The 16,991-nt window shown below is 30.7% G+C and overlaps 1 protein-coding gene across 2 annotated transcripts; it reads left to right on the top strand.

Moving 5' to 3' along the window:
- The first annotated feature begins 7 nt into the window (after window positions 1-7).
- LOC139516525 (serine/threonine-protein kinase VRK1-like) lies at window positions 8-15,525 on the top strand. Of its 2 annotated transcripts, XM_071306691.1 has the most exons (13): window positions 8-231; window positions 1,491-1,521; window positions 2,362-2,502; window positions 5,239-5,285; window positions 5,905-5,974; window positions 6,599-6,795; window positions 7,455-7,559; window positions 7,842-7,974; window positions 8,797-8,917; window positions 9,311-9,369; window positions 10,160-10,314; window positions 12,515-12,866; window positions 13,879-15,525. In XM_071306691.1, the coding sequence occupies exons 2-13, from the start codon at window positions 1,494-1,496 to the stop codon at window positions 13,983-13,985; spliced, it is 1,515 nt and encodes a 504-aa protein (XP_071162792.1). In that variant the 5' UTR covers window positions 8-231; window positions 1,491-1,493; the 3' UTR covers window positions 13,986-15,525. The 2 variants fall into 2 exon arrangements, with proteins under 2 accessions (XP_071162792.1, XP_071162793.1); XM_071306692.1 differs by lacking the exons at window positions 8-231; window positions 1,491-1,521; window positions 2,362-2,502; window positions 5,239-5,285; window positions 5,905-5,974 and adding an exon at window positions 6,144-6,226.
- Window positions 15,526-16,991: the final 1,466 nt, after the last annotated feature.

Genomic DNA, 16,991 nt, shown 5'->3' with positions numbered 1-16,991 from the left:
TTTCATTACACGCAATCAATCAACTGACTTTTGTAAGACTTTTATTGATTGGACAGCTGTATTTCCATTAGCCAATCAAAAAGTCTGATTTATTTTTGTCTTTGGCGGAATATTTGATATTTCTACTTTCTGTTCGAAGAGAGGACAAGAGAACCAGAAATGCTGGAAATTTAGTGCTTTACAGAAAACTAAGAACATAATATTTTGTTTCTCAACAATCAAAAACATCAGGTGATTTATTAGCCTTTTTAAGAAAGAGCTGATATATGTTTATACAATTTGGAAATCAAATTTAAAAACTGAAGAAATGAAAATATTTAGCCCTTCATTTGTGCACTGCCACTAAATTATTTCTTGACATACATGTTTATATCATCATCTACCAGAGACTTCAAGTCATCATACATCCTTCAACTGTTTGTGAACTCATATCGTCTGTTAACTGAGTATAAATAGGACGGTAACTAGGCCTCAAAAGCTCGGTAAAAAGCTCATTAGAGCTTATGTTTGTATACCTTGCCGACTCTAAATAAAGCTTATTCAATCATATTTATATTTACTCAGGAACAGTTGTAGACGAGACAGGGTTTGTGGGCAGCCGATTGAGGCACCCAGACAATGCTGAAAATTGTAAAAATATGATATCCTAGATATATCTTATAATGTATCTCTGATTTTTGTATCATATCTATAGACAACTTTCGAGTTTGATGCATTTCCGTCAAAAACTCTGGTTTTAGTGAACACCGTCAAAAACTCTGGTTTTAGTGAACATCATTCGTGCGTTTAGGGGCGTGGTCACTACCGTTCCAATGTTGAGCAAGTGGCCGGGAAACTATAATGTTATATTACACGAATCATTTGGCAAATTAAATTCTAATAATTGACAATCAACACTGCTGTCATTAATAGGAAATTGTAATGAAGTACCTACAAAACAAAAATTATTTCTAGTTCATCCTGCACAATGACGATCACTAAGACGCTTGATGAATGTTAATAGTGCAGGGATACAGGCGACCCCCTCTATCTGGTAAATGACGTCATAAAGGCGCGCATAATTGACGAATTTTTTCCAGTGACGGATGAACTTGAACATTTTTGTCGAAAGTGGTCTATTAAATTTGTTTCATATTTACCATATTAAGAACTGAACATGCATAGGCTATCAGAGCCTGTTGACAGATACTTGATTTGATTTTGGAAATTTGCCATTCACTCTTCATCCATTAATTTGCATCACTTGAACCATTGAGGTGATTATACAACAATCACTTTTCTTTTCTTCTGTTTATTTTCTCCATTCTTGCTGAGAACATATAGCATGTATAGCTAACATACATGGTTTATTATTTAATGTCAGATCAATCACAAGGTTGTAAGATCTTTTAGAATTTCTGGTTCACTGGTTGTATGAAAAACTTAACATTCAGATGATTTTATAAGTATGAATTTAAATGTAATTCAATACATTTTTTTTTATCTTTCAGATAATGCCGCCCAAGGCAAAGGCAGGCTCTGGTAAGTGTTATTGGGCAGTAAAATAAAATCACATTGATAAATAAAAAAAAAACATTACCCATATATTTATATGTTGTAAAAGTGAGAAATAAAGTGCAAGTTCCAGCACTGCTCAGGGAGGAAGTAAAGAATTAAATCCACCCTAAACATCATAGGGTTGATTTTCTAGGCACTTAATATATATGTCATTTATGTATAATTGAATATTTTGATATACTACAAACTTTTATATATGATTAAGATTTTGATGTAAGATATAAAATTATAAGGAATTGCTGTACAACTACAAAATTATGCATTAACCCTAATGAAGCTTTTTGGTGCCACCCCCTTTACTCCATTATGACGCCTGTATAGTTCCTCGATCAGTTGTAACGTCTTGCGACTCACACTTGCTTACAAAAAATGTGTATCAGACTTAATAAAATTTGTATCTAATATAAAAAGGATATTCATTAGAATATCTGACTTAATTTCATTGATGAAATATTTGTTTTCAATACTTTATACCTGATGATTTTTTTTGATTGAAAAAATCCTATGCAAATTCAGTGTGTAAAAAAAAAATCTATGGAGGAAAGGGTCATAACTCTAAATTGAAAACATTTATGTTCTATTTTGATCATGTTGATACTGTTTTAAACTAATAGACAACATTTCAAGTGGACAAGATAAGAATACAGTCATTTACATATATAATCATCATGAAATGTCCTGGTTTATAACAGTTACTTGTCTGCATTAACAAAACATGTCAACTTTGTATATTCAAAGCATGATTTTATGTCAAGCTCCACATGTAAATAAGTTTGTCTTGTGTAGCAAAGATTTTATTTATAGCTCAAAAGAAAACCAGAGCTCCCAAAGCACATAAATTACCAGACCCATTTCCAAAAGGGGAATTACTGAAGGATTATGGGAAAAAACATTGGCGCCTAGGAGAAGTGATTGGCCAGGGAGGATTTGGACTTATATATCTAGGTAAAATTTATATTATTGTTTGCTCAATTTTATTTGTTGGGATTCTGTAATGAATCATCTTGATCAAAATAAATGAAGGTATCAAAATTCCTAATTGCATTTTTGTCAATTATAACAGAAAGCAATGAAATAAGAGTGACATAGACTTTGTGTACATGTATAATTCATAAATATGTATTGGCATTATTCAGTGTTCTAGCCAGAATTTGAAAAGGGCAGGGTGCTAGACAGAAAAAGGTCATTTTTAGGCGTGAATGTCATTGAAAAAAAGGGCAATTTTACACGTAAATTTATATATCATTGAAAAGAGCGTAATTGTGCCTCATAATTAATTAGCACATAATTTTTATTATGCATTATTGAAACATCAAGTTTCAGTTAAAATGGAGTTGTGTAATTTAATTATTTTGGTTCATTTCTTATAGTTCATAAATCTATAGTCATCATGCTGAAACCCTCTTCGAAACTATTGCCTAACACTGTATATTAAGCTGTCTTGTAGTTTTTTTTATATCTTTATTCAATTCTTCAACATATATATACAACAGATATATTACATATTACACAAAAATATCACAAGGCAATGTTCTTAGTATAATCACATATATATTATAATAATCAGCACAATAATTAGAAATTAAATGTTATGACACCTTCGGTTTCTTGTACCAGAATATTATTCTTTAAAAAGTGTTTCTCAAAAACATTTCTCATACATCTTGCATCACACAAATATTCATACAGGTAAGTTATATAATGTTTTACAGTGTATTTAAATAGTCTAATAAGATCAACATTACTGTTTAAATTTTTAAGTAAATTCCTTCTTCTGAAGATACATTATCTTGCTACAGATAACATGAAATTGACAAAACTTACATTTACGCTAAGCTGTCTTGTAGTTTTTTTTTTATCTTTATTAAAGCTGTCTTGTAGTTGCTGTCACCACAGCAGTAAGACCAATCATATTTTTCAACATTGGGAATTCTTCATTGCACTTGATAAATCAGTTAATGGAAGTATAGATGCAAAATATAATTTTCAAAATATTTATTTTTGAAGTGTATTCAAGTGAAAATAATTTAAATTAATATTCTAATGCTCATTTGCATTCAATTTTTTTTAGATTTAATCTTTTTACGAAATGAAACATAAATTTAAGTAATATATTTTAAACAGGTGTTAAATAAGGGGAAGTAATCAAATTGTTTTTCAAACTTTTTTGAAATACACACAAATTATTTATCATGTTTATGACCTAAATCTAAGGTAATTGGTGTTAATTAACAATGTGTTTGACACCAAAGCAGTCAGGTAAAGCCATACACTTATTGGGTCACTTAATTTGACAGCTTGCACAGGTAGCTGAACTTCATGTTCATGGAACAATTACGATTTTACCAGTATTTTAAAGGCAGAAAAATGCCGATATTTCTGTGATAAAATTAGCAGGGCACCCAAGGAACAACAGAAAAAAGGCATGGGCGTCAATAAAAAAGAGCTAGCGCTGCGCCCTGTTCAAACATTGTAGCTAGAACACTGTTATTGTTTACTTGAAATAGAAAAAGGAAATGGGAAATGTGTCAAAGAGACAACAACCCATCAAAGAGCAGAAAACAGCTGAAAGCCACCAATGGGTCTTCAATACAGCGAGAAAATTAGTTACTTTCAATAATTTAAAAGGAGTCATTTTAGTGGTTCTTATTAATTGTAAGAAATTAATTACAAAATAGTTACAATAGTAATTATGATGGATTTCATTAAAATAAGACATTGCAGCACAGTTTATGTACAGCATTTGTACAGGAAGAAATGTTGTCAATCTAATTAAAAACCAATCTCTCATCGCTTCTGTTTTCTGATATGTCGCGTAGGAGATCTAACGAAACCCGCTTTGAGGTCACATGTGAGTGAACTAGAAATTATGAATTTATAATGATATGCAAATGAGTTGACGACCTATCAATAAGCCAATCAAAAAAGTTTATGAATTTTTTGGACTGAAGATTTCTTTGTAAATAAAATGAGTTACATCCCTTTACCTTACGTTAAACTTTCAAGATCGTCGAAGACTCATTTTCATTAGTCGAAAAAGACACACCTACAAGGTCACTCACATGTGACCTCAAAGTGGGTTTCGTTAGATCTCCCAAGCGACATATCAGAAAAAGGGAGCAATGAGAGATTGGTTTTTAATTAGATTGAAATGTGTTGGATCCCATATAGAAAAGTAGGAACTTACAAAAGAGAAGATATTTTCAGATTAACAAGACAGGAGACAAATGCTGCATGAAACTATTAAATTAATTAAATGACTATTGATGCAATTTATTATTTTTATGAACAGTACATACAGGTATATACATTTAGGAGGCTCAAAAATCGCTCAAAAAATTATATACATGTTTTTGACAATTTGACGATTGATATGATTTTAAAATATAAATTCAAATATATATATAATCAGTTTTATGGAATCACTCACCCTTAAAAAAAAATCCTGTTATTTATCAAATGTTGCAATAAAAAGGACTTCAACTGTTTAAAAGAAAAGTGTTATCAAAGCTATCTGATCTGGTAATAGTTTAAAGCTAAAACCTAGATTCTGTATCTTTACAAACAGAGATTTGTGTGTTAACTTTTTTTTTAAATGCGTTGAGTGTCTGTTCATTGCTATACATGATGTTTATTCTCATAATGGAATAAATTTTCAAATGTTTTTTTTTATTCTTTTAGCTACCCTTGTAGATGGTACAAAAGATGAAACTTATGTTGTTAAAATTGTAAGTTCTGATTTACAAATGATTTAGAAGAAAAACATTATATTTTAAATACAGAGAGGGCTAGCTACAGTGTTTTATGATTTGTAACTTTTATATTTATTTTTTTGAAACTAACAAGGTAATTGTGCATACATATGTGTACTATATAATTTCTGCTTTCTAACTTAATAACAACTCTTTGGCATTTTCAATATGAATAATTGTTTTATGAGAAATATTTCTGCCTTATGTTAGTGTAAGCTATGTTCAAACGGAATAACCCTGAAAACTTCTAATTTGTATCACAATTCACTTGTTTACATTGAGTCGCAGCTTCTGTGATGGATTCCATGAAGATTGCCTAGTTTTGGAGTGCTGTTGTTTGATCAGAAGTTACAGATAAAATGAACATTTGCTTAAACATGTGTACAGCATATTGAGAATGCTTTTCTTTTTCATTTGATATCCTTTTGACAGTACATTTTGTACCTTGAACAGTTTTGTACATTAAAAAACTGTTACCTGCAGACAAAGTATTTGGATGAATTGCAATAAAATCTCAAATAACTGTTAAATAGGAAAAATTCTTAATAGCCATCATAGATTTAGCCATGTATGTCAACATAATTTGGTATTTCAGGAACCCATAGCTAATGGACCATTGTTCTGTGAACTCCATGTGTATCAGAGAGTAGCTAAACCAGAAATGGGTGAGTATGGACCATTGTTCTGTGAACTCCATGTGTATCAGAGAGTAGCTAAACCAGAAATGGGTGAGTATGGACCATTGTTCTGTGAACTCCATGTGTATCAGAGAGTAGCTAAACCAGAAATGGGTGAGTATGGACCATTGTTCTGTGAACTCCATGTGTATCAGAGAGTAGCTAAACCAGAAATGGGTGAGGATGGACCATTGTTCTGTGAACTCCATGTGTATCAGAGAGTAGCTAAACCAGAAATGGGTGAGTACATGTAAAGAACAAAATATAAAATGGCCAATCAACCTTATAATCAAAAATATAGATATACTGCAGAAGGGGTTGTGAACAGACAATTTTAGATATTTAAACACAGCAAAAAAGAAAAGAAATTTTATAACCAAATGTGAAAGAAAACAGCAATTCTGCAGAAATTGGATTTATTTCCTAGCTGTTTGGTAATTTTAACCATGACCAAAGCTACCATTTACTTATTATTGTTCAGTATTTTAATTTATAATATCTAAATAAACTGAATCATCATCAAATACTATAATACTTTAACCTTTATAGAATGGTGCAAAGATTTTAATTATTTAGCTAATAGATTAACAAGTAAATTTGATAATATTTCAGTTGATGAATGGTGCAAAGCAAAAAAGATGAAATACCTAGGAGTACCAAAGTATATCAGCAGTGGAACGCATACACGAGGGAAAGAGACATTTAGATTTATGGTGATGGAAAGATTTGGTACAGATGTACAAAAAGTATTTGAAAAGAGTGGTAAAACATTTTCCAGGCACACTGTGTGTGCATTGGCTCTAAGATTGGTAACTATTTTTTATTTAATAATCGTATTTATCGCTATTTTGTGCATTTTTCTTTTGATCTTTTTTTGTGATAATTTTCATATCATGTTTCTCGCTTGAGATGGAAAAATTATCGCTAGAAACTAAGGAGGCCATGTAGCGTTGCTAACGAAATTGACATGGAATTGACAACGTCGTCATAGGTAAAATAGCGATAAACAGATTATCATTGGTCATCTCAACTCTATTGCTTTTCTCACTTTCGCTGTACCAGCTCAAGCGAGAAAATCAATCTTGTTGAGATGATCAACGATAATCTATAATTATCATCAAAGAATGAATATTTAATAAGTTTTTAGATAGAAGACAAAACATATAATTTGGACACCATTTTACGAACTTATCTAGAAATGGTAAAGACTTTTATGTATGTGCAATTGAAACCAGTGTAATATATATGATAGGAAATTTGAACACAATCTATAAATGTATTATTTATAAATATGACATGGATGAAAGCATGTCAGAATTGAGTAATTTGAAGAGACACATTTGGAATATTAATCTGTGTTCTAGGGGCACATTCTTGTTTTTTGCTTGTTTGGTTTTGTCCATGTGTTATTGCTCTAACATTTTACATGCAGAAATATGATTGATTTTTTGTGTCTTTCTTATTTCAGCTAGATACATTAGAATACTTACATAATAAAGGTTATGCCCATGCTGACATTAAAGCTTCTAATTTACTGACTGGCTTCAGTCATGGAAAAGAACAACCAAACCAGGTAAATATAGAATATACTAAATTCTGTCAATTATTGTATAGTTCAATTTACTATTTTGAGAATTAAAATATGGTTTTGAAAAATTTAATTTAACAAATGCAAAAAATCAAAAGTTTGCTGATAATTTGAATAAAACGTATCCTATTTTGAAAAGTTGCTGTCAGCAAAGATATATTTTACTTTAGGGTTTTTCAATCAGAATAAATGTAGCAGGATAGGAAGAAATTATATTTTAGACAAATGATTTGTTGGTGTTTCAATTTTCAAACATATTTTTACCAGGTATATCTAGTTGATTTTGGATTAGCTTACAAATTTTACTGTGATGGTGTTCATAAAGAATATAAAGAGGATCCTAAACGATGCCATGATGGCACAGTAGAATTCACAAGTACAGATGCTCATAAAGGAGTAGGTCAGTATCAATTAACAGGGAAGCTAAAACTCAATTATCTAGGCACTACAAGTAGTTCTGCAATTGAATTTTATTCTTCACATTACATATTTACACTGTATTAAATCATCAGTCAGCAGGAATAAAAGGAATTCAAAGTTATGTGACAGCAAACCAAATACAAAAAAATCATAATCTGGAGATCATTGTATTATATCATCAGTTAGCAGGAATAAGAAGATATGAAACAGCATATCAAATACACAAAAATAATCAGTTAGCAGGAATAAGAAGATATACAACAGCAAATCAAATACAAAAAAACCCCATAATTTAGAGTTCAACCAATGGTCTCCAACAAAAGACAGGTGCCTGTAAAAATATCAATTCAAAATCATACTGAGGCTAAAAAAGTTGAGAATAATACCTTATTTTTATTAAAGTTATTCATTCAAGATATTTTTGTAATGGAACAAGAGACTACATCCATGTAGCCACTGTGCTTGTTTTACATTGTCTTATAGGGGCCTTTTATAGCTGACTATGCGGTATGGGCTTTGCTCATTGTTGAAGGCCGTACGGTGACCTATAGTTGTTAATGTCTGTGTCATTTTGGTCTTTTGTGGATAGTTGTCTCTTTGACAATCATACCACATCTTCTTTTTTTATATATTGGTTGTTGTTTTTTTTTTGTTTTTTTTTTTTATTCAACAACACATGCTGTTAACATTTTTTTGATTTGGCATATTACTCTGCTCCTATTGTAATATATGATTTGATATTTGGTCTCAAATTAATGAAGACATGATATATTGCAAATACTTTATTGTTTATTTCAATTAGCTGCATCTAGAAGAGGTGATATGGAGATCTTAGGATTCTGTTTGTTACAGTGGCTATGTTCACGTCTTCCCTGGGAAAATAATTTAGAAAATAAAGATTATGTAAGAGATTCCAAAATAAAGTAAGCTTTATTTATTTCATGTAAGTTTATGTAGATAAGTCTTTAGACATATTTTAGAAAGTGAAAGGTGATACAAAGAGAATTCATGTATTAGTTACACCTTGAGGGTGTTAGCCCAAATTTGTATATCTAATTTACACCAAGATATTGTTGTCTATGCAGAATGTTAGTTTTCAATAATTTAGGAGGGATTCCTTCAGCGATTTCAAGTTGACTACATGATAAAAAAGATATCCAATTTCATTCACCATCATCTTGGTGTAAGTATCGTTAATTGTAATAAAAAGGAATGAAAAAAATGAAAAAAAATCTTTATTTAATTCTTCATATTATGTTTGAGCTAATATCATTATATTGTACACCTTTTTATTTTTGCATATTTTTTTTCTTCAGATATATGAAAGATATACCAGGTTTGATAAAGGCATGTTTTCCTTCTGGTTCCCATCCAGGTAATTTCTTTTTAAAATAAGTAAAAAATAACAATTTTTCAATTAAAAAATCCTGTCTGAATGGCCGAACATCAAATCTAATGTCCTATGTACAGTAAGTGCCAATCTGTCTTACTCTCTGTACTATTGAAACAGCTCTCTAAGAAGCCTGTATGCACATGGCTTGTGGCAAATGTTGAAGTTCTGTCTATCCAAACAAGTCTCATTTTCTAGTGGAAGTCCAAATTTCCTATCATTTATTCTGCAAGACCAGCCTATTGTTTTGTTATTTTGTTCCCTTCTTGAATGTGCACGAAATATTTGCAACAGGAAGTTAAGGTGGTACCCAACACTTTCACTAAAATTAATTTGGCTCGTTTAATTTTCATAAAATTTTGTCAAAGTATTTACTTTGACCCTTTAACAAAAATATAAAAATTTCAAAAATTTTGAACCAACCGTTTTGTCAGAAAAATTACACTGGTTATACAGCAGTTTGACAAACACCAATTTTGACCATTGAGAAGCTTAATATTCCCTTTACAACACAACGTAATTAAAACGTTAAGCTGACTTTACAGAGTTATCTCCCTGTAGTGTTAGGAACCACCTTAAGCAAGCAAGCAACAATCAATCAATTAAAATTCACTAGATTTTAAAGAACCTGCAAAATATTCAATAATCAAGGATGAATGATCTTTACTAGTTCACTGAACTTAACAATACATTATATAGGTTAAAAAAAATCAGGGGAAAAAATTACGCATGTGTATGAATTTATATATGATAATCATTTATTTTGTGTTTACAGATGAAATAACTAAATACTTAACATATGTATCAAAAATGAAATATGAAGATGTTCCAGACTACAATAAACTTAGAAGTATATTTCGTGGAGGAATTTCTGGGAAAGATGAATGGAAAATAGATTTACCACTCAGTGTAGCAAGCTCATCAAAGAAGGTTAGTTATATATCCATTAAGTTACTAAGGTAGCAGTTTAGTTTGTGGAAACCACTTTTATAAGATCTTAGATTTATTTGTCCACTTCTTTCATGTCTTTTGTAACAAATGTTTGAATTTACGTATAATCTGTCTTACTTTCATACCCTTGCTTCAAATGGTGGATATACTAATTTCCCTCCTTCTGGTTGTTTATCTGTAATACCCTTTGTCTCATATTTTCTAGCAACTAAAAGTCATAGCTACTTGATATATGGTACAAAGTTTTCTCTGGTTTTGCCATTCTGTGATATGTTTGCAGTTCTTTCATTATTCTACTTCCTGTGTGCCTGTAAACTTGTATCTTTTATATAATAGCAGATTTCCTCACTAGGAATTTATTTTAACCACCTCATTATAAGGCCTAAAAAAAAAAATGTTGTGTTTCCGGTCACCCGACCGACCGTCCTTCAGACCCCCGACTCAAAAGTTTTTAAAGCTGATGTGGGAAAAAAAATAATTTGTATACCTACCGACCGTTTTTTCTGAAAGAAAATAAAAAATTCTAAGTCCCTCGATCTTTTTATCGCCCCAAAAGAAAACAACGCTAATTTTAAACTCGAGGCTTATTTTTAGAATGTACTGGAAAGTGGAATCGTCTTGGCTAATTATATATGCGGGAGCATGCGCAGTAGTTATTTTCATTTGTCAATGTTTGAACATGGCAACACAACGCGTCCTATTCAATGTTCAACGCGGAAAGTGTGACCATTTCGCGGAGAAAAAAATATTTCTAAATTTTACAGAAAGTAACACCTTTTTTGACATTAGCAATGAAATTCATCCAATGTCTAACATCGATGAAAAAAAATACACAACACAAATTTTGTGCTCGGCCACCGGCAAAAATGACTGGACCGAGATTGATGACAATAACACAACTGTTTGAACAATGCAATCTTTGGGAATTAAATTTATCAAATTTTCATGCCAGACCCTTCTTCAAAATGAACCTGATATTAATCCATCTGAAACTGGTCAGCCAATCAACGCTTTAGACATTCTGATGAAAAGCCAGATGCTTTGCCAAAAGAAAGTGTCCTGCCAAGTACAGTGTATATAATATATTTGTCTATCTGTAGGTTTGGGATGATGTTTGGTTCATGTTCCTATAAATGAATCTGCCCCACATCTTCTCAATTTCTTTCTCTGACAATCCCAAACTTTTGGTCCTGAAATGGGGGAATTGGGTTTAAAAAGCTAATTTCCTAGGGGAAGTGCTGCCCAAATTTTATTTTAGGTTTGGACTTAGTTTTTTTTCAGGGGTATTTTAAAAGGGGGTAAACTAAAAGTTATTTCAGGGGGATTTTAAAAGGGGTAAACTAAAAATTATCTCAGAGAGATTTTTAAAGTGGGTAATCAATCTCTTTCTATTAAATCCCAAACTTTTGTCTGGTAACTGGAAATTGAGTTTTATATATTAATATTATAAGAAAAAGAAAAAAAAAATCCCTACCTACCGTCCCTTCAAAATTTCAAGGGGGTGATCGGAAACACAACATTATTTTTTTTAGGCCTAAGTTGGTAATACTTGAGCGGTATATAAAACTGATTATCACTCCATGTCACATTACTATAACAACATCAAGCACTATAACATGGCCACATGAAGTCAAGAAAGTAGCAATGGTTTCCAACAAAAATTCAAGAAGCTAAGACTAACTGTGGATTCGTTATTATTTTTTGAATACCGATTTTTTTGTAGATTTCGCGAGTACGAGTTAACCACGAAATAAAATGGTCAAAGAAATAACAAATTTTATATAGCTTGTATGCAGAATTTGGCAAAACTGCGACATTGAATATCCATAAACATGCAAGTTTTCTTACTCCATTAAAATTGGTACCTGCGGAATTTGAATGTATCCACAGTATTAGTTTTTCTTTATACATTGGATTGAAATTATCTTTTTAACGGGGTCAATTACAGATAAAAACTTGCATTAAAATGAATTTATTAATAGCTTTGACCAGTTTTAAAAGAATTGGACACAATTTTATAGGACTTTATTTGAGAACGCAAGTTAAGATGCAGAGACTGAAAATAATTAATTTGATATCAGACTTTATTGGAAATGAAAACTAAACAACAAAAGAATAACACTAAAAGTTTTATTCATTGTTTGAATTACCCTTTTTACCTTTTGTATTTCATTTCCAGACAGCACAGAAAAGGAAGAGTGCAGGAGAACCATTTTCTCCAGTTGAGAAAAAAGTAAAATCTGCAGCAAGAGTTACTAAAAAAGAGAAGGAATCTACTCCAAAGCCTAAAGCTGTTAAAAAGACAGTGAAAAATATTAAATCACCTTCTACTAGCACACCAAGACAAATCAAATCACCTGTTAATACTCCCAAACATATAACATCTCCAAGAGCCACTGTGTCAAAGGTTGCCACACCAAAAATACCCGGAAAACCTGCTTCTAGACATGGAACGCCAAAATTAACACTTGCAGGAAGAAAAAGGTCAAGATCTAGGTCACCAGCACCAGCATCATCAAATGTAAAGAAAGGTGAAAACAATGCTTACAGTTCTAAACATTCAGAAAGTTATGATATGTCATCTTCAAAAAGTAGTTGTGTTATTTCATGATTTTGAAATGTTGTTTTAATTTCTGCAGTGGAAAGAATTTATTACAGAAAATGTATAACCCTCTCATTAAGAAATTTCATTATTTTAGGGACATCTAAACATCATTAAGTTTAATGTCTAACATCAATGTTGCTATTATAATTTTATATGTATAATTCAACATGATAATATTTTTATATTATTATATGACCCCTTAACAATATGCTTAAAATCCACACTTTCATATTTAGAGTGAGGTTTCTAGATTTTCAAGTTTACTTTGATTTATTTTTAAGACTGGTAAGAATTTTATGAGCCTATGTAGCAGCTGCTATGTAGGCTTATTGCATTTAATGTCAATCTTATATTTCTTTTTCTGATGTCATGCTTTATGTATAGATAGTACTATAATAATTTACAACATTTTAACGAATTCATACTATAATTGATTCAAACTAAAGCCAATAGGTATGTCTTGTGAAAATATTTGTATTTTAAGCTGGTTATGTAATTCATGAAATTACTGTTGCTAATATCAGCTTTTTCGTCTAGTTCAGTTGCAGGTTGAATGTGTAGCAGTAAAATTAATGATATATGTCCACAAAGCTGATTCTGTCTTTTATCAAATAAATATTTGTTTAAGTTTTGGGGCTTTTACCTTTTAAATTTGGTCATAGTTGTTCCAGTTAACATACATGGTACCCATGACAAATTCTGCCTTTAAGAGTAAATGGTATATCCTAAGTTTTCAGACTAAAAGAGACAAATCAGTATACAAAGTGTATCTAGCAGGTTTTTTCTTCCAATTGTTGATACTGAAACAGTAAAGTTTTATTGTTTTTAATGGTGATGACCTTTTAACACAAATTTTTTCAATGAAAAAGATGTGGTTCTTAATAGCAAGAAAACATTTTGATATTTGGATATAACAGACATGCCAATTTAAATTGTAGGTAGTCCCAAAAAGAGTACAAAAAGAAGGGTAAAGAGACGAAAAGCCGTTCAAACATCAGATGCGTCTATGCAGACATCACCAGGATTCTCCTCAGGGTCTGGTTGACTCCACAAGGGACCAATTTAAACAACTTGCCACTAAAATTTGTTAACTTAATATTTGAAAGTACATATAGAATACACTTGATATGTCAGAGTATCATTATAGTAATGCTTGTTGCATTAAGTCACTCAGGGGGACAATATTTGACCAATTCTGCAGTGATTTAGGTAGTCATTAGAATTTTTAGTTTAATTTCAATTTTAATAAAAAAAAAATCCTTAAGACATTTCTTAAGAAGCTTATTTAAATTGTCTAATTTCTGCAGCACTATCAGAGAAAGGTAGAGTGAAGGTGTCTTGTTCAACCACTGATTCTAATGTTAATGTATCTTGTCTTGCAAGAAAAACTGGCTATTATAGCAGTAAAATAAATGTGGGAGGAATTTTATTTTTTTGAACATGAATGGTTTGTCATTAATGGTGTATTCCTGTTCGATGTATGAAATATTACTCATAGAAAGTATGTTGTTTTTTGGGTAGATTTTTGTAATTTCTTCCTACCCTACCTCATCCATCCTATTGGACCACCATAAATATTATGCTTGTAGGCAGTTTTCGACTTATTAATTGCCAAGAAATTATAATATTGTTTTCCATTTTAACAATAATTTTAATAAATTTGATCAGTTATTGGAAATAATACTAAGTGTTTATTTCATGATGATGTATTTTTATTGGAATTTTAGATAGATACAGGGACCACATTGGGGCTTTATCGAACCTACTCTTCATTTTAAATTACTTGTCAAATTGTAAAGAAAAATGTAAGCTCAAATTATGTAACAATTTTTTTTGTACTTCTATCTTTGTCTCACTTCATCTGTTTACTATTTTTATCATTAAATCATTATCAGTTATTTGTATTGTCATCTGTGAAAGAAAGATAATCCATCATCTGAGGTACATTTATAACACTGAATGTAAACATATGATTTATACTTGATGATAGATTCAATTTTCATTGTTCATTATGAAAACATCATTGGTTCGTGTGTTTTTGAATTTGTGATTACAGTACAGCTTTTGTATGTAAAAAATTATGGAAAATATTCATTTTCTCCGAAATCACTTGATTTAAGAGTGAGAATATAACTTTCACAGGTTTGCATTAATTAATTATAAAATCCTTTTCTTGTACATATATTAAAACCACACTTATTTTACACTTAATATGCATAAACATCTGTATAATAAGGCCACATAAAATTGATTTTTGTACTCTCATTTCCATTATTTCTCATTTTTTCTTTGATATTTTGGTTTATTATACATTTTTAAATATTTCTATCAAATTCCTACCAATTTTGGTATAAATAAAATTAAATTGAATGCAAAAATATTTGTTGTATGGGAATATCAAATTTGATTTGTGTATAATGTTAATCTACTGTGTTACTGTAATGAATTATTATTTTGAAACCACAAAACGATGTTATACATAAACATGTATACTTGTTTCTTTAACTTAAAACTGATTGTAAAATAATATCTGGAACAATATGTAATAATTGTTAGATAAGAAGTCAATAAAGGTATTAAAAAGATTTTTTGTTTTTGATTTTTTTGCAAATTTGTGCAATGACCATAGGAGTAGATGCCATCTATTTTTAAATAAAAAAATATAGGCCAATCAGAATGAAACTCGAAAAATGAAAAAAAAAAACAGAATATCACTAAACTTTTGGCAATGTCCCCTTATTTTAGCAGACATGATTTTTTGTCGAGCCTGCGACTTTTGTCGCAGAAAGCTCGACATAAGGATAGTGATCCAGGGGTGGCAGCTTCAGCTAACTTCTAAAAAGCTTTATATTTAAGAAAGTGGAAAACCTGGATACTTCATACTTTGTGTATAGATGCCTCATGTTACGAAGTTTCCGTCAGTCATATGTCCAATGTCCTTGACCTCATTTATTTGGTTATTTGGTATGTGTAAACCTTGCAAGGTCCTCATGCCCTTCAGACAGTTTTCACTTGATCTCAACCTCACTTCATGGATCAGTGAACAAGGTTTAATTTTGGTGGTCAAGTCTATATCTCAGATACTATAAGTAATAGGTCTAGTATATTCAGTGTATGGAAGGACTGTAAGGTGTTCATGTCCAACTGGCAGGTGTCATCTGACCTTGACCTCATTTTCATGGTTCAGTGGTTACAGTTATGTTGTGTTTTGGTCTGTTTTTCTTATGCAAAAGGTTAACTATATTTGGTGAATGGAATGACTGAAAGATAAACATGTTTAGCTGGAAGGTGTCATCTGACCTTGACCTCATTTTCATGGTTCAGTGGTTAATGTTAAGTTTTTGAGTTTTGAGATTTTCTTTCTAATAAAATATGCAATAGGTCAACTATATTTGGTATATGGAAATATTTTATGATCTCTTTGTCAGTCACACAGGTTTTATTTTACCTTGAGGGGTAATTGTTCTTGAAAGATGATTTTACCCATTTTATTTTGAAAAGACTTAATAGAGTAAATGAAACTAAACAGAAAAAATTATTAATTTAAACAAATTTTTTTTTTCAAAAGTGCACGAGTTATAATTATACAATATAAAATAAATATAGAGGACAGAAAAGTGCAAAATGCAAATCAGGAGTCTGGAATTTAGAGATTGTTCTTGGTTGCACGTCTTCTTTTACATTACCTCAAAAACCAAAACGCTTTAAACAATTTGCATAAAACTTTGGTTAATTTTTATATCTATTGACATGAGGTCCTTTTCATTTTTTATAAATTTTGATTTTACATTTCTGAGTTTTGGGGTTTTATTCATACAAAAGGGGAGATTTTCCATTTTTCTAACAATAACTCAAAAACACCTTCACCTATATATGCAAGAAATTTTGGTGAATTGTTTATATCTATTGACATGAGCTCCCTTTTTATTTTAATCAATTTTAGATTTAATGTGTCAGAGTTGTTGGCTTTTAACCATTACAAAAAGGGTGATTTTCCAGTTTTCGGACAATTACTCACAATACTTTCAACAGTTTTGATGAAACTTTGGTA

The sequence above is a fragment of the Mytilus edulis genome, chromosome 3 (genome assembly GCF_963676685.1).
Source record: "Mytilus edulis chromosome 3, xbMytEdul2.2, whole genome shotgun sequence".
In the NCBI taxonomy this organism is placed as follows: Eukaryota; Metazoa; Mollusca; class Bivalvia; order Mytilida; family Mytilidae; genus Mytilus; species Mytilus edulis.
Note: the sequence above shows the minus strand (reverse complement) of the source record. Positions and strands in the feature narration are given on the sequence as shown.